Source organism: Cinclus cinclus, chromosome Z (genome assembly GCF_963662255.1).
Source record: "Cinclus cinclus chromosome Z, bCinCin1.1, whole genome shotgun sequence".
Classification (NCBI taxonomy): domain Eukaryota; kingdom Metazoa; phylum Chordata; class Aves; order Passeriformes; family Cinclidae; genus Cinclus; species Cinclus cinclus.
The window spans coordinates 16129054-16155364 of NC_085084.1; the positions used below are offsets into that span (position 1 = coordinate 16129054).

The 26311-nt window shown below is 36.8% G+C and overlaps 1 protein-coding gene across 2 annotated transcripts in view; it reads left to right on the forward strand.

Annotated features, from left to right (window-relative positions):
- Positions 1 to 26311, forward strand: part of EFNA5 (ephrin A5) — a 202569-nt gene that overhangs the window by 172922 nt on the left and 3336 nt on the right. Inside the window, exons 3-4 of one of the 2 annotated variants that reach the window (XM_062513348.1) lie at positions 23818 to 23883; positions 24273 to 24353. In XM_062513348.1, the coding sequence (XP_062369332.1) occupies positions 23818 to 23883; positions 24273 to 24353 (147 nt within the window). The remainder of the gene's footprint in view (positions 1 to 23817; positions 23884 to 24272; positions 24354 to 26311) is intronic. The other variant, XM_062513349.1, reaches the window with a different exon arrangement.

The window sequence follows — 26311 nt, forward strand, 5'->3', positions numbered from 1 at the left end:
AATGGTGGGTCTTTTCATGTGCATCCTGAAGAGTATGAGAATCAATCAAAGGTTACTATAGGCAGTTTGGCTAACAGTTTTGTTAGATTACTTAGAATACTTACTTTTTTAAAATAAGTCAGTCATTGCTTTTGTTGTCATACCCCAGCTGGGGTAGCATAGTAATATCTAACTAGTATTGCTCTAGAAATTCTTTTTTTTTCTTCAATTATCCAATACTTAGAATATATGGTTTCCTTATAAGCAATCATCTTTTCACTGAGTAAGTTGCATAAAAAAAATTTCAGAAAACTTCTCTTTGGGGTTTTTTATCCTCTCATATCAATGATTTACATGCTTTAAAAGGCCTGATTTGGATATTTTTCCATCTTGAATCTGTAAATACTGAGACTCAAAATCAAAGATATGACTTTGGACAAAATTTTGCTTTAGAGAGCTCTGTGTGCTTTAGAGGAATGAGTAGGGCAGGATGTTTGTAAATCTTGTCATACCATACTTAGCTTATACTGGAGACAGTGAAGTCACTTTATTTAATTGTAGGCTAAACTTCTATTAAAAATTATTTTTAGTTGTCAAATGGTTGACCTAAATAGCATATATATATTACTTTGAAGATGAAAATGGGATTTATCTTTCAGCAAGTGAAAAAAGGCAGCCTGTCTGCAATTCAACAGGTGCTAGTTAATTCAGGTACTTACATTTCCTCGTTGGTTTTTGAAAACACAAAATCACTTTTGGAACTTTCTCTTTGGATATCCTGGTTTGCACCAAAAGCTGAAAAATTAAGGTAAACTAAAAACCTTATTAAAGGATGCTGAGGGAATCAACTATTAATTGAACTTCTCTTTTAGATAAACATTGTTTATTGCTGGGTTCCCCATTAACCTTTCAATCTAGACCCTATCAACATAAACACTGATTCTGCTTTGACAGCAGCGGGATCAGACATGCCACTCTACTACAAATCCTGCTTTGATAACTAGTTTAGTAGAATCACTTGAGATGTTCTGAATGAAATCAAAGCAATTGAAAGGGTTTGATAAATGTGTACTTTAAGAATATTTTTTGTGATAACATTAGACAGACAAGGAAGGTGACCTTTAAACGGGATTCATGCTTAGCCTAGTGTGTAGATTAAAGGACTGGTTTCTGTTAGAAAGCATCAGAAAAAGATTAAGTGCTGGTCCTGCTTAAAAGAAAGCAGAAACACTCACCAGTGTCTAATAGATTTTGACGTTGTTTGTGTTCTTAGAACCCTCAAAGGGAACGTTAAAAGCTGTTGAATAATTTGGGACTTGGGAGAAATTCATATAGGAGAATGAAGAGAGAACCTATGGAAACACTGGTCTCTATTGCCTGAGTTTTTCAAAGGGAATGAATGTCATTCAGAAAGCAAGTTTAAATTTGGATTCACAGTCTTCAAAAATTGAAATACCATTAAGGTTCTGACAGCAATAGAAAATTAAAAAGAGGGGAGGTTATACTACCCTTTCATTTCTAGACATTGTCTGTATCAAATTTTATAAGGTCTTCACCTTCCTGTGTATATCAGTGACACGGTAACATGTCATCGGAAACAGTGAAGGAGTGACGACAGAAAAGTGAATGACAGGGTTTTCTTTTCTCTGTTTTTTTTCTTTCCCATCTAAGCTGCTTGACAAAGGCTAGTTAATTTTGTAGAAAAATAAAGCATGTATTGAATGTTATCTGATCATCCAAATCACAAACATTGAAAAGATAGATTGGTTAGACCTTGGATAAAAACTTTTAAGGGACCATTAGGAACTTGATGTATCTGTATGTGAGGCACCTGCCTTAAGACAAATTGTGACTAAATGTTTCCTACTGGTGACTGTACTTTTTTACATTTGTGATTCTTGTAAAAATCCCATTGCAATTTTCTTAAAAGTAAGTGTTTAAATTTTAGTGTTCTGCTGGAAGTACAATTGAATGAATCACTCACAGCTCTTTAAATCCTGATCGACCATTCATCATTCCTTACTTGAAATCAGTTTTGATGTTCAACAGCTACAACTTAACATCTCAGAGGTTGCTGCACTTGGTGAGTGAGACTCATTGCAGTGATACTTCACTGGAATGTTCTGAGATTAATAAGCTGAGGCACGTGGATTCTGTGGATGAAAGGATTCACAGGAGCAGAGAGCAATATTAATAATTATCTGAGGACTTGTAACTCTATAACAGTATTCTAATTTTATTTCTGAGCAAACTGAAACCTGTTTAATGAGCTGTTGTATTGGAAGTATGCATTTCGTAACATGGACCAGATGCCAACAGAAATGAAAATAGCATAGCATGACATTTGGAATAACAGTGTTGTACTTCATTGCCTCCATGTCATCAGCATGTTAAGCTTCTCTGTTCCTCAAACTAAATCACCAAGGCAGCACTTTCTTCCGTGATGCTGTATGTGTCATGATACAAACTTGATTATATATGCATGCCTGCCACCACTAGACCAAAACTAACTCCTTCAATGAAGAAATACTTCCACATGCTGTGCAGCTGTCTGATGATCTTGTTTCATAAGTGTCCTGGTTTGAAAGACAGGTATTTGCTAAGAAAGGCAGAAGCCTCCCTCTGAAATGAAGAGTGTAATCTCTTCTCCCTACAAATTATTGTAATTTTGGAATTAAGGGAGCTCTCAGGCAAAGATATGGGGGTAGGAATAACAGTTCTTTACTAGTATATCTAACAAGACAAACAAGAACAACAACAGCTATGAAATTATCACCAAACAGAACAGTAACTCAGTCCCAGTGTTTTTTGGCTGCAGGCACCTTTTCCCTGAGCTGCAGTTCCCGGTGCTGGGGGCGGGCGGGTCCCGCAGAGCTGCAGGAGGGCTGGGGGTGATGGCAGAGCTGTCCCAGGGGGAGAGAGAGATGGAGAGAGCCCTCCAGTCATGCTGTGGGTCCCAGTGCTCAGCAGAGTGCTGGATGGTGGCAGGTTACAGTGAGAAGGCAGCAGGGCAGGGTCTGACAGCAGTGAGGATGATTCCTGGTGCTGAGATGGCAGAGATGGAGCTGAGGCAGCGATTGTCCTTCTCGTCCAAACTCCGCGGGGGAAATGGGGAGAGCCAGAGCCTTCTGTCTGCTTTTCTGGATGTTTGGATATCGAGGGGTTTCCCCTTACCCCTGCCCCCCTCTTTCCCCTGCCACCAGGGCCCAGTCAACAGGTATCTTAGCATGACAATGGGGAAAATTCCACAGAGGGAAAAGGGAAAAAAACAACCCCCAACAACAAGTTAATATTCAACATTCAACTCCATATTTTTTTAAATACTTGAATTTTAAAAAAAGCAAATTTGTTTCTATTATACCTAACCCTCTGATATTAGAGGAGGCTCTGAAAAAGGAAAACATTACAGAATTCTCAATAACTTTCTTATTTCCAAGTAATGTGTACTCTTCAGACAGGGTGTCCAGGACTCTGGACTCAAAATGACACATGCAGTTAATACTTCTATCTCCAAGATTCTTGGTAAGTCAGTATAAATCTTGTAGAATAAAATTATTTTTTTTCACAAGGATATTCAGAAGTACACAGAAATGGTTTATTCTGAAAAATCACAGAAAAATCTTGTCAGCATTTCAAATATTTTCACTCTCCCTCAGAAAAGCAGTAGGCCATCCACATTATTGGGCAAATGAGATTTTTACTGCCTCTGAAGTTTCCCTGGCCTTCATTTTACATCATGGATACTTAATATTTAAAGTATCAGGAGTAATAGCCAGCTAGATACAGCACTGGGGAATTAAGAATGGCTTGAAGGTGTATCAAAATCTCACTCATACCATACCTCTGTGCTCAAATGTAACCAAGCTCCTTTTGATGGTTATGGAGAATAACGTTGCTGTTGCTGATCTTTTGGGGTGAAATGTTCTTAATTATTTGAAAGATAAACAGAATGGAGATATATTCATCAACTTGAAGAGCCCTGACAATTCAGTCATAGTGGTGTTCAAAATGTATCTTGAGAATTGTAGGCGAAGATATTCTGAAGAATATCTTTCTTTTTAAGTAGGTTTTTTTAAACACATCTGCTTTTGGTAATACTGGATCATGCATGTGGAGTACTTCTCTCTCATATTTTGAGATTTTGCAGAAGACATTCAGGTGTGAGGCATTGAAGGCTATGCTGTTATCCTACAGCACAGAACCCTGTGTTGGGACTGAAGCCAGGATCTTAACCTAACAGCAGCTGCAGTGGGACTTGCTGTCTGCATTAAATGTAGTGCCTTTCTTCAGGATCTTCAGGACTGTGAAAGATTGCTGCCTGTCCTCTTGGAGAGCACTTCTAACAACATCTCTTTACTTCTGGCTACTGATGCACAGATAAGTCATGAATTTTCCCCATGGGCTGGAAGTTATTAATGCAATTCCTTTTGGTGCTTTGTGGAGCTGGGATCTGAGGTCCTATCTGTAAACATCAAAAAGTAGAAGGGAGGAATGGCGTAGTCAGAAGTCCACAGGCACATCAGTGAGGTACAAAATATCTTTCTCAGAGAGAGGTTCAGAAGCAAACCATATGTTTTTTCAGAAATAAAGGTATGATCCAGTGAGGATGATGATGATAAGTGTCGTGTAATTCATACGTGAGCAACTGATATAGGTAGGTTTCTGTTTAACAATCTCTTTTATTGAAGTCACAAGACTTCTAAAGTTATTTTATTAGCATTTCAATATAAGCAGGTAAATTATAATGCTACTGGAGTTTCAAATTAATAACTGTGTTAGAACACATTTTAAACATTTATCACAAGATAAAGATAGTTATTGTCAAGCCAATTGTCTGAAGCCTTAAAATATGGGTATTATTTATTTTTTATGAGAGGCAGTGTGAAACTGCTCTTACTTGGTTCTCACCCTGTGTGCAAGGCTGCCTCTGAGGAAGGAAGCATCTCTTTAACAACTGTTGGGAGATGCTCTGCAAAGTACCCACATTCCAGTTCACATGCTTTGTTGCATTGATGAGTTTCAAAATTAAATTAAGAGGAGTCTAGCAGTCTCCCATTGCAACACTGTTAAGTGCTGCCGACCAGGTAGCAAAAACAACAGCTCCCTCTCAGTTTGTTTTACCAGACTTCCATGCCTGTACAAAATGTGCTACTTGCAGCTTATAATAAAGGAGTGTTGGGTAGGTTTCACTACTGGCTCTTTCACCCAGTCCTGAGCAGAGCAATCAACCATTGTGGTTGGAAGTAATTGCCAGAGATAGGGTCCCTTATCTGTAGTGCTTACACCTGTGGTAGCTTTGCTTAGAAACATACACCAGTGCAACAGCATTTTGTGTTCACAATCCCACTTGAAATACTCAGTGGCAGTCAAAACTGTGTAAATTAGTTACTGTCACATTTAGACATTAAAAGAGGAATTAGTAATTTATATTGATCACAAATGTTTCTCCAGGTTTTATTAACAAGCCGCTTGGCTGACAGAATGATTTTTGGAAGACCTTTGTTTTTTCTCCCAACTGTCGCAGAGAACAAAACAGTTATTGTGGACATTTAAATAAAGATCAACAGTTTCAGCAATTCATTTGAGGAAAGTTGTATTTTACTATTCATTCCACTTCAATGTGGACATCACAACCAGCACAATTAGTCGCCTCCTTGATAAAATTATACAATGTAGACACAAGATGGTGTAATTCATTTTAAGAACAGAAACAGGTTAACCAACAAAGCAGAATGATAAAAAACAATCCAGACCTACATTTCTTAATTGTTTGGCAAATCCAAATTTCCAATAGAAGTGAGAAGTCCATCTGCCTGTAGTTTTAGTGCATTTTGGTTCATTTTGTTTTCATGCTTTCTTTTTTCTTTGCCTTTTTTTCTATAAGATGGGTTTATGATTCATATATGGATCTCCAGGAAAAAGTAGTACAGGTGACCTCTTCATATTCTGCAAGTAGTTCTGTGGAGCACTGGAAGAGTGGCCCATGACCTTGGCACAGAGGATGAAGAAATTACTGGAATGATAAGAAAGAGGTCAAAATTAATTGCATGGTTTAATAGCAATGCAGGACAGACTGCCAACTTCAGACTTTCGGACTTTCACGTGCTTCAGATAGACAAAATTAATTTCCTTACATACTGCTATTTGAGATTATCATGTTTGAAGGTGTCAAAAGAGAGATGTATTTTGTTCTGTCATGGTATCTCCATTTTTGCTTCCACTTTTGCATTTTAACCTGGTGTAAAATTAAGAAAATTATAACATAAGTGAGAAATCTTTTGTTTTCTACAAAGGAGAAAAACAAGGGTTGAAGGAGAAAAAAACTCATTACAAAGAGATTAGAAAATTAATTGGTTAGTGGCTCTGACAGCTCCCATTGGATGTCTAAGGATCTGATGAAAAGAAAGTACAGTCTCAAACATAACATTTCTTCCTATTATTTCTTTTCTTCGTGTAGAGACTCCTCTGAAGCATCATTAGTTTCCAATTATTTTCCAAGAAATATTTCACAAGAAAAGGACATGATAAAATTGGTAGAGGTAGTGGTATTCCCGTGAGAAACTTCCTGTGGCTAATACTCAGTGTAAAAGGGAAGGCTTCTGTTCAACCCCAGACATAAAGAGATTTCTGCAGGGACGATTCTGGTCCATGAAGGTTTTGAAGTCTTGTGTCATGACATTAATGCGCCCTCTCTTTCCCAAAATCAGTATGGGGCAGCTGATGAATACAGGTCTGAACACTTGATTATCTTCCTGGCTTAATATAAGCATAAAATCTATTACTAGATTTTTTTTTTTTTCCCTAAGGATAGATGTTTTCTTAGAGATACTGTTCTTCCAAAAATATGAAATATTTGTAACAATGTTTTCTTCTCAACTGACTGACCTTTTTTCTTGTATTTACCATTAATTTAGCATATATGTGTTTATGTATATACATGCATATGTGTATATATATACATGTATATTTATAAAATAATAATATGAAAGAGTCTCATATAGAACCACAGAATCACAGAAAATATAAGGCCAAAAAGGACCACAGTAGTTCATCTCATCCAACCTCCCTCCTCTACAGGGTTATCTCAGAGCACACGGCTGGAGTCCAGTTGGTTCTTGAATATCTCTGGTGAAGGAGACTCCACAATATCTCTTCTCTGGGAGATATTGGTTAAATCTCTGACAAAAAATAAATTTTATGTGGTAAAAGTTTTAACTGTTGCGATTATAAAAATGATAATCTTCAGAAAGTAAGATGTTTTAACAAGGGCAAGATATTTGTAATATTAAGGGCCAGTGAAGATTATTATAGATTATCATTCTCCTCTATGGGTTGATCTGACCAGCTATTGTTTATTGTCCTTGATGTGGCATAACCATAATCACTACACGTTTTCATAAAATGAAAATGAGATTTAAGGTGAATTTGTGACACTTCTTGTGGTAGAGCTGTGTCTGTCTTTAACTTTACTTCCCCTCTGCTTAGTTACCTTTCCCTTCTTGGTAACAAATGTGGTAATCAATATGCCTTAGAGACATTCCTGCTGAAATCTGACTTGTTGAAGAAAATGGCAGAAGGAGTCATTTCTGCAAAATGTGGTCCAGTTTCCTTAAGAAAATATGTCAACTTCTACAAAAGTTTGCCACCCAAATCTTTGGGATGCAAAATATAAAATATTCATTTTCCCTGGAGTTTTCCCAACTACCTGTCATGCCATTCTATTTCTGCCTTCTTAATTGAAGGACAAAGTGAGTGCTCCAGCAGCTTTGCAGTTACCTGGCGTGGTCAGTGTCTGCTGTGATTTGAGGGTCCCAGACCCCTCAGCCAGTCCCTGCTTGGAAATGCCAGCTGCTTGTTCTTATCAGAGACAATAGCATTTCTTCTAATCAAATGATGGATTAATTTGAAAATATGTATGTTAAGTGTTAGTTTGGGGAAAACAATTATAAAGGACTACCTATGGAGAATATTTCTTAATATGCTAATCTATCTGAGAAGAGGTATTTCTGCCTAGGACTTTTTCATTTTATACTGTAGAATATTTTGAGTTAAATATAATCTTAATCCAAAAATTAATCTTCTGGGAAACCTGCTGCCTGATTAAACTTGTGGGAAGAAAAGGAAGGGAAATTTTGGGAACTGTATTGGCTATGCGAATGAGAAATATTATGCTTTAGAAATGTAAATTAAAGTTACACTCTTAGTAAGGTCCTGGATTCACAAAGATGTATGCTGTTCCTCAAAGTGCTTGTAAACAGCATATGATATTCTGTGTACTAGTAAGTACATGAAAATTTGCACTCCACTCTCATAAGTATGAGGTGAAATTTTAAGCAGATGCATGTTCTTAAAAAAAAAAAAACAACCAAAACCAATAAAAGACACACAAATAAAATAGCAACAGAAAGTCCCCTGAAATTGCCTTAGCTCTTATTCAAATGTATTTTAGACCAAATAAAGCAGACTCTGAAATTATAATTTTCTGTGAGGGAAGGAGGACAAAGGACTAGAAGTGGTCATTTTTTTGGTGCCCTCTCATGAAGAAGCTTTTTGAATTTCTAGGCATAAATTTCTACTGATAGTTTTACATCAGATTTGAAAAGAAAATATATGGATGCAAGAAAAAATTATTCACTTTAACAGGATTTCTGAAAAAGAATTCTGACAACTGTGCATACAGATCTTTTGATATTCGTGGTCTATTTTGACTTGGACCTCAGAAAATGACATTGGTTTTTGTGCAAAGTCCATTTAAGCAGTGGACTCTGTCTAGACTTTAGGACTCTGATCTGAAATATATCTGAACACACAATTAAAACAATAGCAACAAAATAAACCAATCCAGAACAAACAAAAAAAATCACAACCCAACAGAATCCACCACCTAAACTCAGGGTAAATGCAGTTTCTGTATATATATATGTTTAAATAAATTGTATGTATGTGTCCTCTACTCTATTTTACCTTGATCCCAGTCCAAAGCAGGTAAAATAAATAGTGTTCATTACAGGCCGTATGTCAGAAGTGTTTAGCATTGCCAATTTCAGTCATAATTTTAGAAGTACTTAGCTGTCACTAAAGTATCTAAATAGTTGGCCTGATTTCTAAAATGCTTTGCACATGAAGCACAGAGTTCTGAAAATGTGGTATCTGTTGTGGATTGTAAACATCCTGAAAGCTTCTCAAGTAGATTCTTTTGAATTGTAAGTTTGTATTTTTCCAGTTTTTTGTGTTGTGTGTTTTAAGTGCAAATATAATATTATCATCAGCTTGAGCCCCGTTTCTGATCTGCCATAATCAAGGACTAAGATCATCTTGTATTGTTAGCTGTTCCTTCATTTCAACACAAAATGTTTCTCTTACGTTAGAAACATGTGAAAGAGTCATTGTAGTGTTGATGTGGATGGAAACTGACTTGAAAGCACAAGGTTTCTTTTGAGAAGAAAAGAAGTCTTAAAATAGATTTTAAATATCTGTCTTTCAGAAGTAAGGGTCTCTAGGCAGGTAATCCTTTAATCAGACGGAAATATTTAGATGGAGGGACTAGAGATGGTGGTAGCAGGGTTCATACCCTCTCCTGGTGTGGGGGTACCCCACTGCTTTAACAACAGGATTTCCTGTAGGTCTTCTGTCATAAATTGTTCAGCAGAACCCTGAATTGACATCAAGTTGATGGGATATTTTTTGTGATGGGTGTTTTGTCAGCACATGTATTTTTAGGTTCAAATTTTTTTAAGAAAAGTAATTCAAGAACTCCACGTTTTTTGTGAGCCACTAATAACCATGATTTGTGGTGCAACCATATGAAACTCCTTCTCCCCCAAGCAAGTGCACACATTTTCTATAATTGGACCTGATTGAAACTTGTCTTTACAAGTGTCATCACCTTTCTTTGGATGGCCCACGTGTCACTGCTCAGGCTTGGGCTGAAAAGCAGAGCTAATGAAGGAGTTTTCCAGCCCTTGGTGCATCTGTGGTACTTGCTTTCCCTGCTGTGCTGTGTAGTGCACCGGCTGCTTGTTGGCAACTTCATATTTCACGCTGCAGGGAATTGAAATGACTGAACAGACAGGAGAAGAGTTTTATTTGCAGTAGCCTGTGTATCCCTAGACTCTGATTTGGCATAAAACATCTGCTTCATGATCTGTTTCAAGGCCAGTTCCCTTCTGCCAACAAAGGTTATGACTTCAGGCAAGCTGTGCCTTTGCTGGCAGGGGGGAGATTTGCCTGAAGACTTGATTTAGTCAAAATCAAAGCATTCTGCCATAGAAATCCTTATTTCAATTATTCTGAAACAGCAGCCAAATAATAAACGTATTAACATATTAACCTGTGAGTAAAGGAGGCCTCTGACTTTTGTTGTATGTTTTTTTATAAGAAGTTGATGTAAACAGTATCTAAGTGTATGTGAGGCTAGGAATAAGCTTTTGTTATTGTTCTGATGGTAAGTGACAGATCCTGTACTTGTACTTGCTTAATAATGATCAGAGTCAGTAAGTAAATCTATCAGTTTCAGCTACTATTTGTGCGTATTTTCAGTTTGCAAAGTTAATTGTAATATTGATACAATTTCTGTTAAAGTCTTAGGAAATAGGTCCTATGTGATGCAATATTTGGAGACAAATTGATGCATTAAATCCTTTCTTGTATTCATAGGGACTTAATTTCAGGGGGTTTTGTCTCCTGCCAAAAAAGGTAAATTTTTCAAAGTTGATACGTATTTCTTTGCAGAAGTGTCATCTTGATCCATAGTTACATATCTACAAAAATAATCCATGTTACTTCTTGCAATAACATAGATAGATTCAGTCTTTATTAGAGTAAGTAGTCTATACTGTCTATGTACTTCACTTCCATTGATGCATAATCTTTGCAACATTTGGCTGGCTTTCATCCTCAGAAAAAGTCCTTTTTGTAGCTTTAAAAAAATAGTAATTGAATATTTGCATATCTCCAAGGAGCCATGCGGGTTAGACACAGCATTCGTCTTCTACTGTTCTTAGGCTGCTTTTGGTTTAGGACTAAGAACTATTGCTTTTATGAAGCGCCTTTTTCTAAAAAGTCAAAACCTCACAGCAGTGCACAGAAAGCCAGTGCTATAAAGGAGCTAAGTAGAGTCTTTTATAGAGAGAGCTAGGTTGTAAGTGTTTTTGTTCCTATGGAGCAGATAGATTTGGTTCCATCTGTTCCATATTCATAACAAAGGAGCTTACTTGCAGGAGGACTGACTTCCTGGGACTAGCATGGTAATGATCTTTTCACCACAGATTGAAAGGATCTGAAAATGGTCAATTCAGCTCAGCAGAAAGCAACTAGCACTGAGAGCATTTCAGGCCTGCTATTTTTCTCTGTCTGTTTCAAGGGCTCTGATGTCCGGGTGTAGACCAGGGGCAAGCAGCATTCCTTGGGGCTCAGTGTTGGAACTGGGGCTGTTTAACATCTTAGTCAGTGACATGGATAGGATCAGAGCACCCTCAGCAAGTTTACAGATGACACCTACAGCTGGTGGTCTTGAGGGAAGGGAATGCCATCCAGAGGCACTTTGACAGGCCTAAAGTGGGCCTTTGCCAACATCATGGGTTTCAACAAGGCCAAGTGCAAGGTCTTGCACCTGTGTCAGGAAAATCCCAAGCACAAATGCATGGAGAGCATCCCTGAGTAGAAGGACTTGGGTGTGTTGGTTGATGAGAAGTTTGATATGACCCAGCAATGTATGCTTGCAGCCCAGAAAGCCAATTGTTTCCCAGGTTCACCACAAGAAGCATAGCCAGCAGGTTTAAGAAAGTGATTCTCCTCCCCTCCTCCATGCTGGTAAGATCCCATGTGGAGTACTGTATCCAGCTCTGGGGCCTGCAACATGAGAAGGGTGTGTTGGAGTAATTTCAGAAGGAATTTCAAAGATGGTCAAGGGGGTTGGAACACCTCACCTTGAAAGAGAGCTGGAGCTGTTCAGCCTGGAGAAGGCTTGAGGGAGCCCTTACAGCAGCTTTCCAGTACCTAGTGAGGGCCTGTAGCAAAGGTGAGAGGGATTTTGTACAAGTGCATATAGTGATAGCACAAGGGGGAACTGTTTTCAATTAAAGACAGCAAGTTTAGATTAGGTGCAAGGAGAAAACTTTACTCAGAGAGAGTGATGAGTCACTGGAGGAAGATGGCCAGAGGAGTTGTGGATGCCCCATTGCTGGAGGTGATGAAGGCCAGGTTGGATGGGGCTTTGAGCATCTTAGTCCAGTGAAAGATATCCCTGATCATGGAGGGGTGGTGGTGAGAGTTGAACCAGATTATCTTTAAAGGGCCCTTCCAACCCTAAAGCATTCTATGATTTTATGAAGTTGCAAGTTTTTTTCTGAATAAAACAAAGCAAAAACATAAGCACTCCTCCCTTCAATTTTCTTTGTCCCCCACCCCATCAGTCAGTTCCACATCTGAATAGTTCAGGATGTTTTCTCAAAAAAAAAAAAATGTTATAAATAGAGGAATAATTTTTCTTAATTTGACCATAGTATTAAAGGCAGAAGTGAAAAAATATTTGCTTCCAATCTAGGTTCTGTTTCCTGAATTTTCTCATGATATCTTCTTTCTCAGCAAGAATATTCTTGTGAACAAGAAATCTGAAGTCCACAAAATGTGTGTGAAAGTTCCTTGCTGGGTTCCATAATTAGGATGCTCCAGTGCCAGCTTTGATTATACACCTTGTGGGCTTAAAGGGAAAAAAAAATCAATTTTGATCCAAGAAAAAAAATATTCTTGTCTCTGCAGGATATGTCACAGGGGCAGAAGAGAAAAATGCAGGAGTGTACCACATGCACTTTTACTTGGCTGAAGAACACATTATTCAGTAACCCCTAAGAGGTGAACTGGAAGTTTTTAGAGATCTTAAAAATTAACTAGGAACATAGAACAAGAACAGTCCTTCTGTGTCATTGGTTCTGGGTATGCAGTCTCTGGAAGAAGCCTTGAGGCACCCAGGTTTATGATTGTCCTGTCTGGTTGTCATGCTGGGGTGTGCTGAGTCCACACCTCTCTATGCTCCAGGATGCCTGGTGCCTGAGGCAGCTGTCAGAGTGGGATGGGCAAGCAGCAGGCATGCCTGACCTGCCTTGGCTGGTACTGCAGCATCTGTGTAGGCATACTCAGGGGTGTGTTTGGCCTTCAAGCCATGTTGTATAATTCATAGATATGTATGAAAGCATCTGCTACCCTTGCTGCTGAAGACTCCAGATCAGATAGTACACACGTATTTGCAGATATGATGCCTCCCCACATGCCAAAGTGAGAGATGTGATCTCAGATGTGGATTTTTTTTGTTTGGTTGGTTGTCAGGTTCTGAGTTTTGCTGCAGCAACATAGTGAGAAAATCCATGAATTTCAATGACTCTTTTACTAACTGAGGTAAATGACAGTGTATCCAGATTTCTTTGAAGAAAGCAGGACTTGGAACCCTCTTTTAAATGCAAGAGGAAAAAAGCACCTGGTGCACACTAACAGAACCTGGTCCAAGCTACCAGAACTATATCTAGTGCAAATATTTGTTGATGTAGATTAGCCTGGAGCTGAGACACAAATGATCTTCACGATCGCAGAAAGTGGGATCACTGGCAGGGCTAGTCTAGTAGGATGAGGCTTGAGTTCTCTGCACTCTGAGGAGTGGAGACACCACACGTAGTAGATTAGAGGCACTTAAATTGAACAATAATGGTCACTTGTGTGGTTGAGAAATGTTAATTTGAATTTTGTCCATTTTTGTCCAGAATTTTTGTCCGTCTCTTTTCAAGTTAGTATTTGTCAGCAAGGTTTTCCAGTAAGTTGTTTTATGCTGTCCCAATATTGTTTTCCATATGTGTGGTCTTACTGCTCACAGCATGGTTATGCTGGTTCCTTAACTGGTGAACATGTAAAGAGTAGAGAAATAAGCTTTCTGTGCAGTGTTGTTTGCTTAGATCAGGAAATAGCAGATAGGGAATAGAGAGAAGAATTTCTCAATCTCCTTAGTCAGGTCATTAGAGTGAAACAGTGCCTTTTCTGGTAGAGAGATGGAGTTCTCTCTTCACTTCTGAGAACAGTTGCTAAACCATTCAGGAGGATAAAAGCTCAAGAGGTACCCGTGTGTTTCAAGTCTGATGCAGTATTCATTGCAGTTAAAATAGTTTCCAAACCACCAGGACTTTTAAGTCCCAGTTATGGAAAAGTGTACACATATATGTCTAATTTTGAGTTCATCTGGGAATGATCACTGGGAATAGGGCTAAATATCTGTGGTATACATTATTCTTTAAAAAAAAAATACTCAGAAGGAAATAATTTGTGGCAGAAGATAATGAAAGGTTAGCTCTCCCGTGGGTGTCTTAGACTTTCCCACAATCACCATTACAACCGACTATAGTCCTTTTCTGGCATAGATGGGACATGTCAAATTCCTGACAAGTTCTCCTTGATGAGCCTATGGTTATTGTCACATAGGTTGGCTTTTTAAAATACTGATTTCAAAACATGAATAAGACCTGTGGCATTGAACACTGGCTAGGTAAATGAAAGACCGAAGCAAGGGTGTAGAAGTTTAAATAAAAGTGCTATTACCTCAAATACTGGACAAATTTTGACTAAAGAGAAAATTTCAGCATGATGTGTTCCTGAATTTTTCATGGTAAAGGTCACAAATTGAAGGGTTATATTCATTCTAAGGACTGGATATATATTTCTGGCTTGTATGATGGAATTACTCGGTAGCCATGCCCTCTGCAGGACTTGAACAAACTGGGAATTCACATCATAAAGGTGTATTGTTATTAACACAGTGCTGGCATCTGTTGTGTCTCTACTCAGTTGTTGCCTAGGGTTGTAGTAGGTATAATGAAGTAAATGATCTCTACCCTGAGAATCCTGACATGTCATAACAAGAGCTTCAATTACAGTGGACTATTGTGTGTTTTCCAAACTTCAGCTTTCCTAATTCATACCTGATTTCCATTCTGCAAAATTTTGGGTTTTTCTGTGTGAAGGCAGTGCCAAGGTGCTATTAGAACTTTTCCAAGAGATAAACTTTCTGAAATCTTCTGAGCAAAGGTGTTATCTGTAAGCAGCATGTTTGCAAACTCTTGTGCCTGCCTGCATATGTGCTCAAACATTCAAAATTGCATTATTCTCACTTGTTTTGATTTGAATTTAAACCCCCCACGATCCCCATTTTGTGCTTTTCCCCCTAAATTTCCCCTGAAACTGTTTTGTATCTTTACGTCTTTTCCCTCCTCCACAAGACATAAACATACTCATGCCTTGCATAAGTGAATAGCAAAGGTAACATTTCATGTCTGTGTAGGTGTTCACAACCCTAGAAAAATACATGTAAAATTACTTTTTTTGTTGTATTTGTCAGAAAGAATTTACAAGTATAGTATGGACAGAACACTTTCTAAATATTTTGAAGATATTGGCAAGCCAATGAAGATGGATTAGAATAGAATTCTTCCCTCTTCTTTCATTATAGTGTCAGCAGTGGTAAAGATAGTAATGGATAATATGAAGTCAATTAAAGTATATAGTTTAGTAACATGATACAATACCCACAGATTCCATGTGGGTGAACATGTTGCTTCAAAGATCAAAAAGATCTGTACTTTACTAACAAGACTATAATGTCTCTTCAAAGGATTACTTATGTCTGGTTCTTAGAGATGGAAATTAGCAAACTGGATAGCCTGCTTGAAGAAAACCATTTCATTTCTAGTGATACCAAGGGAAAATCAAAGTACAAAAGAGCTTATGGAAAGTAGGAGGATATATTTTTCTCTAAGTGCTTTATTTGATAGTATTAACTTGTTTTATTAGCAATTTGCTCTAATACAGTCTTGATGTAGTACAATAACTGTGTTTGGTTTTGTTAATACCACTGAAATCAGTAATGAGATCTGAGGGTTTTATTTCATTCTAGTTAATAAGTGTTGGTTTGTTACAATGGAAAATATTACATCAGTCATCTGTATTGGGCTATCGCAGAAATGTTAGCACTTATTTTAAGGTATGTAATACAGTTTGCATTTATGAAAGAGGAACCTTCTTATATGAGAGAAACACCTGCAAATATTTCATGTGGAAGCAAATATATGGTCTATTTTTCATTCCTACCTCATATTTCACAGGAACTTACATGCAACTAAAAGTCCATTCAAAGTAAGATATGCTTTTCATATATTTCCAGCAGAGCTTTGTTAGTTTTTTAATGAGAAGAAACACTACAGAAGCTAAACTGCTTCTCTGAGAAGCTCAAGCTGTTGTTAGATGACAGCTTCACTTCATACATAAATACTCTTGCTTTTGTGAAAAGAAACAAAAGCCTTTGCAAAGAACTTTGAGCTTTGTTTTCTTACTGTTTCAAGGAACTAGGGGAACAGTTCAGGCAGAGTTGGATTTTCCAGTATTTGAAACACCTGTTTTGTCAGATTCTTGAAGGTGTAAAGGGTACAGGCTGCCCTGCACTAAGGTTCTGCTGACCTCAACTGGACTTAGTGAGTTGGGAGCACAAATGATAAAAGCATGACTACAAAAAGTCTTTGGACTGGATTCAAAGTGTTGCCTCATATGAGCCCTCAGCTGCTGTTCACCTCTGGTGGTGTCCAGCACTGAAGAACTGTGCTTTGGGTTGCTTTGATGTTCTGCCTAAAAAAGTCTGACTGCAGTACACCAGCCAGGCCAGCAACAGACAAGGCTTGTCATTAAATTCCCCCTTAGAGGAGAAAACAGACCTTCCTGAGAGAGATATATGGCTAGACCATGCTAAGAGGAAATACTAAACAAGTGGCTTAATAAAACTGAAAGTCTATGGTTTATGTTTCCTAACACACATGACTGTATTTTTTTTGGTATGATTTTGATACGAAACATATTTTCAGTCTCTACAGCCTTCAACCAGATATATAAGCTGCAATGGATCAATGGATTAGAAAATACAAGAAAAATCATATTCTTCCTGGCCAAGCAGTTGCAATGGGATAGTTAATTCATCATTAAGTGCAGAAACAGTAATTCTGTACTACTTTCTTCCAAGAACTCTTACTAAAATAGCATATGTCTGGCAACTCATTTTCATTTACTAAGTTATTTTTAGTAGGTCTGAGAAATACAGTCACTTGTGAGATAGGCCATAATAATCCAGTGTCTTTACACAGTGCAATGCCAGTGCAAATTATGTATAAGACATTAGGAAATAAACGTAGCATTTCACAATCTGTTTGTTGTGGACACAGCTTTTATCAGGTCTTTTCCTCCATGCTGTGTACTTTGTCATTTATATTTTCAATGAAATGCAGTGTATAAGTCTGTGTATGCGTGTAGGCATATATCTATACACATACAGAGGTCAGTGACAAAATAAAACACAAATTTAGTTGAGCATGTAAATGTAGTGCAAAATATGCATTTGTATTAGGTGCCTTATTAGTAGTGTGACGTTTGAAACATGCAACTGAAAATGCTAGAATCCACATTACTTCTGCTTGTATTAAGACATGAGCAGTATTATCTGTCACCTTCCATGTTTGTTTGTTCACTTGTTCATTTGTTTTGCTCCATTTTAAGTTGGAGGGGTAGGGGTTTTTTATTTTTGTTTTGTTTTATTTTTTAGTTTATGAATGTTGTTGGCAGTCCTGGGTCAAGGGGTTTTCCAGTTTAGATTATCTCTCTGTTGGCTTGAGATTTCTGAATCTTTAAGTTGCTCGGTAATATTTTTTTGTGTGTGTGTGTTCTCATATTAGTTATTATTAAATACAGAGATAATAGAATTGACTAAAACAAAGCTAACAGTAACTTTAGCTATTATTTATCTAGGAATTGTGCTTAATTATTAGTTCTGAAGAATGACTAAGATGTAGTGACTCAATATGTTGATTTTCTCGGAATGGAGTCATGTGTGCTACCAGAACAAAGCTTTTGCTGATGGATTGGAATGAAAGAACAGACATGCAAAGACTTTTAATTTAAACTCAAGTATTGGTGAAAGAAGTGGTTTCTGTAGGACCAGTATTTATCTGTTTTATTTTTTTTTTGTTTATTTTATTGTGTACAGGAGAAAATTATATATAAATCCTGTCAAGTAACTTATTTTTTGATAAATAATTTTGAAAATAAAAACTTTATTGTCCTTAGATATGGGTCTTAATGTATGCACACAGAGGAGTGCTTTATTGATTGATTTAATTCTAGCTGACTTTTTCAGTTGTACCATTTATGCAAATTTGTAACTTTTTTTCAATCTAAACTGTGAGAAGAATATTAATAACTAATTCTGCATTTACCTGGCTAATTTGCATACATTTGTGTTGTATGGTAAATCACATGAAAACCTACAGGGGAAAGGCTGAGCTCCTCTAACAACTAATAGGCTATTTTTTCCTTCTGACTTGCACAAATTGAGAAATATTGCCTGTGGCAAACATAATGGAAAACTGCATTTTTAATGCTCTCACACATACTCATTTCTGTACAAAGAAAGAAGCAGATGACTCTTCTTAAAACTTTCTAAAGCTCTGTAGCTGACACAGGATATTGGATGTTAAAATACTTCAGGTTGGCGGAGTTACGATTTGCAGGTTGTATAAGGTTACCTGGGTATTGGATTTGACTAATGGGAGTGCTATTGTGCCTGAGAGGGCTAGAGGAAAATCACAGCTATAAATATTTTCTCCTGAAGAGATTGTCTGTAAATTGCTGCTCTAAGAGAGTACAAGGACTGTGTAAATGTGGGTTTCTGATTGACATCACCCAGCATCCTGTGTACTGGGTTGCTGCAGGTTCTCTCTTTGTGGTGTTTCTCCAGGTGCTTACAGAAGTTACATATGCAACCCTTTTGACTAGGTAGTGAGTGTTAGGTATTTACTCAAGCTGTACGCATGTGGCATCTCAATTTATTGTGCTGAAAAGATCAGAATTGATCCTCCATTGGCTTCCCAGTCTGAAACAACACTTCTGTTCAATGGTTGGAAGCACTTATGAGTACCAGAGTTTGTGTAATGGAGGATGCTGGCAGTAGTACATCTTCAATGAACTGAGGTGAGATCTTGGCATGATTCTCAGTTCTTGCCTACAAGGAGACCCTGTTTGCTAGGCTTCCTAGCAGACATCAGAAGAAAACATTCATCACATTTTTCAAAAATGCATTGAGAACATTGCCTTGTCTTCTGTGTTTCACGAACAGTGCCTTATAATCCCTTCAGAGAATACTCCTAGTGAACTGGTAATAGAAATTGAAATACAAAATAGTAAGAGAATTGCCATCTGCAGAGTATCTGCAGAGGCATGGTGGGGGTGATTTGTTTCTGCATAGGGAAAGGATGCTTTTTACTAGTGTCCCCCATTCTAAATAAGGTCACTGTTGGAGTGCCTTAGATAAATGGAGTGCTATTTCAAACAGAACCAGTTTCACTTTCTAATAAGGCCCACAGTGGCTTGTGCCATGAATGTTAAATGTCTTGGTAGTGCTAAAAGAGGATTTGAACTGTATTTGTGATTCCTTTTTTTTCCTCTGTATCTGGACTTGCATTTTAGGGAAAAGTGCAATACTGTAATTAGAAAGTTAAGAATGAGTGAGGAGGCATGCAGAGGTAATGACTGGTTACATGAGAATATCAATAAATAGGATGGTTGAGACACTTTAAATGTGGCATCCTGATAACTTGCTTTTAGGTTAGAAACTTAGCCTCAGGTATTTGGCAGCCAAACTGTTGCCTCTCCTAGGAAATAATTACTGCTTTTGTCACATCAATAGCAGGTCCTGATAACTAAGTTGCTTTTGCAATTTTAATTCATTTTTTTTTAATATTTCCTTTTTAATTAGCTTATTTTGTATACTGATTGGTCCATATCTTGATGACTCCTTTAATGAGTTTTTGGGATCTGTTGTAGTAAATTGAACTGCATAACTGTTTTCTGTATATGCTACTTTTTGTTTTATATCTGCAGCTTTCTGCAGTCATTAAGTAACTCTACTAATTGCTATCAGGCTGAAGAAGGACTTAACCTGTTATTTATATCTAATATATCAATAATGTACCATGTGTTCTCTAGCCAAGAACTACTTAGGAGTGAGATGAGGGAGTTGTATAACTTTTTTTAATATTTAAAAATAGCTAGCAAATTCAGAAATATTTATGGTTTGGCTCTAGATGAGGAGAGAATATTTTTCATCACTCTCTTTCCTTTCCTTACAGGGTATAAAAATGGTAACCAGAAGCGGTTTAGAGATGAGAAATTTTCCCATCTAATTTGTCTTTATGGGCTGTTTTTGGATCCAGCTTGGACCTAATCCTGTGTGCAGTAGTTCATTGTATGTTTTTTTTTTTCCTAGTTCAACTAACACAGATGGAATTCTCATCAGAAGAATACAGCATTCATGAGTTAAATTTCTTCTCAATTGTGGAATTTTCCTATTTAAAAAAATAATGAAGAGACCAAACCAGTTATTTTTATAATCTTTGAGATGTTTTCATGTGTCTTGTGATTTCAGAGGGATTTTAGTGTTCACTTTCTTCTCACCCCAAATCTTTGTGTAACTATGAAGTCTAAAGCATTTTCTTTAAGATACAGTCTCAGGAGATTTTCATGAAGTTGCTGGTAAAAGTGAGGTAGAGCAGGGGAGGTGGGAAGTATCATAGGAATTGTAATAAATGTTGGAACTAGCAACGCTTCAGAATTCCTCTTCTGTTTTCAATTGTGAATCTCCCTGTTACAAACTAAACCAGTCAGATCTTTTCTAGTCTAATATCATTAATGAAATAAGAAGTGGATATGACCTATTTTGCTTCTTAAAAGGGAGTTTTTTCAAAGGTTTCTTTTTTTTGTTTTGTAGCAAGGATTCAATTGCCTTTTTTTTTCTTGGGAATTCTGGCTTTTGAAATGGAAAGTGTTACCTGGGACAGATTTCATTAGCATCAGAGATTTCTTGCTTTCAGAACTGGCCTGAACTTTTTTAGCTAATATCACCTTTAAAATGGGCAGATATAAAAGCCTTGTAGCAAAGCCTTAGGGTCTAACCTGATTTTTTTCAGAAAGTAGAATGTGTTGTTGTACCACCTAGAGAGGAAATCTTTTCTTACACTGTCTCTAATTTCAGTGGAATGTAGCAACAACAGCAGTGGTTTACCCGAGGAGCAGCTTTAACAGATCCCAGCTGACAAGGAGCAGTTCTCTTTCTTCTTTCCTTACTCTTTCCAAAGGGTGATACATCTGGTCTTAAAACAAATACTAATATTGGTGTATTCTTTTTTCTTTTAAGACAAAAGGGAGAAAGGAAGAGTAGGGAGAGTGGAAGTAAAAGAAAGGAAGAAACAAATTTGATTACAGTCATGCATCTTGGCAAACAGCATTTAATTTCTCAGGAAGGCCAAAGAGGTTGCAAGGTATCCCTTCATCACCTTGGTCTTGGTTGTTAAGGAAGATGGAAATGCTGATAAATGATACTTGATTTTTTTGGGGTAGTTATTAGTATTCATTCTGAAGGTGCAAAATACTGATTAAAAGGAATATTTCTGAGTTTACATCAAACATTGACAATGCATAATTTCTCTGGAAAGAAGAAAACCACTATTTCATGTTTCTCACTAAGACTGGTAGTTTCTGGAATGATGATTTATGTGCAACTGTTATGGTTGCAGTAGGACAGTCTTCATGATGTACTTTATAGTTGCAAGAGACTAAAGACTGGTGGAAAATATTTCAACGGTCAATGGATTTTATATTTTTCTTCCCAAGAATATGACAAATTACCAGCTGTTATTTGCTCCTACTTGTGTGTAAATATTATGTGAACATATGACTTTCAGCATATAATGCATTAATTTTCTGTTTTTCCGGAAATAATAGATTTTATTTCCAGATGGGATATTATTAGCTTTTAGCTGTCCCAGCTAGTCAGTGGTATTCTAGTTAGTCACTGACTAACAGAGTATTCTAATAAACAGCAGTTTAAATAAGCAAAACTTGCCTTTAAATAAATTTGTGCCATAATGCACTTCTGAAATAACTTCTGGGAAGAAAATATCTGTCAGTGATAAATTTACTGTAGGGATTCAGTTTTGTCTTAGGTTGCAAATGTGATTTTTGCCTCTGTCTCGTAATTTGGTAATGACTGTAGGATTCTTATCTTTTGAGAAATTTACAACTGCTGTTTATTCTTAACAAAGTAATTAGCCAGTGGCATATAGTCAGTGAGGGCCACAAAAAGGACACCATTTCCTGAAGATAGCCACAGAAGGCAAATATTTTGCCCTAAGTAACACACCAGTAAACTCAATGGAGATAAATTTTCTGACTTCATAAGATGCTATAGTCAAAGGTAGATGTTAACTCTTAACTGCTTGGCGTTGTGTGTGGGGAAACATCATTCCTACATGCTTTTGTGTTTTGACTAGGATCACAACATGAGTTGTATTAGATTCTTTATGTTGCTCCTTTATTATGTTTGTACAGAATTTGCTTGTTCTTGGTAAGTTCTAGGAAAAATGTGATGCCTGCCCTGCAAGCACATCATCAGAGACTTAGGGAATTTATTTCAAATTAGTTGAGGAGCTTTTCAGTTGTGAGCTTAGCATGAAGACAAAGAGTTTGCATGTCTACATATAAATCATACAAGGACAGAATTTATAAAATTGGATGAAATAAGGGTAAGTAGAGAAAACTAACATCTTGTCAGCCCAATCATCTTTTCCATTAGTGGCCATTTAATGCAAAATGCAGCTCATTCTGCCCTAATACATAAATTTTGAATGGCAATGAAAGAAAAGCTACCCTTCAGTGCTTCAGGTAATATTTTTAGCAATAGTTCTTGAGGAGTTTTCAAGAAAAAAACGGTGAATGGTCTTTCACAAATGAAAATCTTCATGCCTGAGTCAAGTTGCTTGGTAGTGTTTGTTGAACTGTGGGCCAATGTACAATACTGAGGAAATTTACCAGAGTGTAAATATTGGCAGACAGTGCTCAAGGGATACTTTGGTGGTGAGAGGCAGGCATATTTCCCTATTATATTGTAGGCAAGAATGGTTACAGAAAGTTTTCATAACATCACTTTTTTTTCTGTGAAATAAGTAGGTACTGCCATGACCTTTGTGGTTGACCTTTTCCATTAGGGCTAGACATATTTCCCCCTTTTTTTTTTTTCCTAATACAGTAAGTATTCTGAAAAATTACATACTTTGAATGGGAAATAATGAGGTAGGACAGAAAGAAGGAATAAACTAATTTTGGCTTGTTAGCTGTATAATATGGAGAATCGTGCTTTGACTGTAGCGAGATAAATATTTTCTCAACAAAGACAGATGCATATGGAGACTGAGTTTGCTGTAAAATTTAATGGTGTGTATTTCTACTTTGCTGGAAGTATATAGACAGTTCCATGCTTACCACTGTCATCTTTAGTGTAATTTTGTTTATTCATTCCTTTTTGGGTCATTGAAGTCTATGGCCTAATGTTTCAAGGTCAGCTTTTCTCTGAGTATTCTATATTCTGAAGTATTTTTCCACTGTGGACACATACATTATAGCAGAAACCATATTAAACAAGCATTCAAGAAAAAAGTGTGGAAAGGTGAAAGGAGGTAATGAGACCTTGAAAATAGCATGTGCTTCACTCCTTCCATATAAAATAATAAATTAATTTGAGTAAAACCTGAAGTTATTATATGCTTTTGCATAATCTAGCTATTTTGTGCACTTATGTTTGTTCAGGGATTGAAGTGCGTCCAGTCCTTCAGATGAAGGGAAGAGAAAGAATATTTTATTTCAGCATAAAAAGTGTATTTTGGATTTTCATTCTCTTATTCTTCTGCTAATTTTTCCTTTTTCTTAATTTTACAGCTTCTGCAATCCCAGATAATGGAAGGAGATCCTGCCTAAAGCTTAAGGTGTTTGTGCGACCAGCAAGTAAGTTCCTCAGATTAAGTTTTTGAGGGTGGCTTTCTAGTGCCTGCTTTACTGTGTGGTCTAGTAAACAACAATTCTTTTTTTTTTTTTCTACTGTTAAATCTTGTATCTCTTCTGTACATACAGTAATGTTTGTGTTATGATTTTCAATGTATTTTATTTTTCATAAAGCTTTGTTGGAATTATTTGGCAGTTGCTAATTTGTTTCTTGAACTTTGTACAAATGGAAGACTTATACTGGCATTGGGACAAGTGCCACAGACTTTAAAATATGAATATGCTTAATTATGTATAGTAAATAGAGAGAAAAAAGAGAGGAAAAGAAGAAAATGGGGAGTGTAAGGGTGTATCACTAACATATTTGGCTGTTATCTCTATTTTTGTTATAGACAGCTGTATGAAAACTATAGGTGTTCATGATCGTGTTTTCGATGTTAACGACAAAGTAGAAAATTCATTAGAACCAGCAGGTTAGTATGCTTAGAGAATCTCTTTTAACAAATGCGTGTATCCCTCTGGTGCTTCAGTACTTTTTTCCTTCTTCTCTCTGCATGCTTTGCATGGTAAACTGCCCTGCTTTGCACATTTCTAGCAGTGCTAATACAGCTTATGGTATATTCCCTGTATCCGTGTTTAATGCAGGGAAGTAAAAATGTTGCTTTATTTGTTTTCTTGGGGTGACATGGTTTAGTGAAATTTGGTATGTGCCAGTGTAAAATTTCCACCAGTATCCTGGAGCCACTGGCCCACCCAAGCCAAACACGCATTATATTGACAACACACTCTCTATATTAATTGGACCTAAAGTTTTAGAAATAAAGTCAATGGGCATACTTCATTTGTGTTATGTGGTTTCAAAAGACTTTCAGAAAAACAGGACCACTGCTTCTTGAATGCCAGTGGAGGACACAGGTATGCAACTGGGTTTTTGTTTAAAAAGAAACAAGTCCTTCAGAATTATATATAGTTGTGTGTATACTTGGTTAGGCAAAATATTTTGCATATGTGCATGTACATACACTCACACACACTGATACATAGACAAATAACATAAATACAAATTTCTTTCATGCTTTTATTGAAGCAAACTGAAGTCTTGGAGAGCTTTTATTGCAAAACACTACCCTAGGAATAAGGATGCTCCTCATCTGCCCAGGGCAAAGTTACATTAACCTCCACCATCAGTCAAGCTACCATGCCTCCATATGGAAAGTGCATGTGTATTGTTTGTGTGGCTGAAGCTTGTGACAAATAGAAGTGTATATTATTCTAGAGGTGTGAGTAACCCGAACGATGTAAAAGGAGTTAAGATTAGGTAGGTGTGTAGGACAAGTATTTGCAATAGTGGTAGACCTGTTCATTTTATATGTACCTACACACTGCTCATGTTGTATTAAAGTCTCAATAATTAAAATGAATAGTCAAATACACAATCATATCAGAAAATATTGTACATATATCATTTAGTACATACTGTAAAGAACACTTTACCGAGATTTTTTCCTGTTATGCTATTTGAATATGAAGTAACATTATTTTTGCATATAAAACCACAAACAAATTTTTTATATTTTTCTTTTTTTATTTATTTTTTTTCTCTTTTTAATATGCAGATCCTTTAATCAAAATTCATTAGTTATACATAAGTATAATAAGGCACTTACAATTTAGCTGATTTAAATGATTAACCTATGGATAAACAGTAGAATTATTTTTCTTTAAAATAATTTTAAGACATTTCATAAAAATTTGGAGTTTGCAAATCAAAGGTGTCCTCTAAGTAAATGTAAATGCAAGGACAGTGCACTTACATTGGCTATATTTATACATTTATTAACAGCATTCGTCTGCAGAAGACACTAGGATGTTCTTTCACTGTCTCTACCTATGAATTTGAAACTCAGTGAACTTTTTTACATTTTGTGATTTGGTGAACATCATCTAATTAGTGTGTCTGATACTGCTTACAAAAGAGATCATCTGAGTAATACATGCCCAATTTTAGTTAACTTGCTAATTTTTTTTTTTCAGCAGTGCTTCTCACTTCCTACTGATTGGCTATAACTAGCTAACATCGTCACAAAAGCACATCATTAGAAAGCAGCAGGCAAACCAAGCAAGCAAAATCAAACAAAGAGCATCCTGCAGTCTGAGATGGAATACTGTTTGTGTTACCAGGGGGAAATAATAACAACTTTAATGAGAATGTTTGGTACCACAAAATTCCCACTCCTGATATCAATGTGTATTTGTATTATTAATCGGGCCAGTCACCATTAGATAATCGGTCACTCTGAGATGTGCCAACTGCTGTCACATTTCTCTGTTGTTGGCCTGTTAGAGTTGCTGCTGCCTTGGTGGATCTCATTGCATGCGTTCTGTGTTGTGTACTAATTTACATTTCTCTTATGAGCATCTTCTGCTTCTG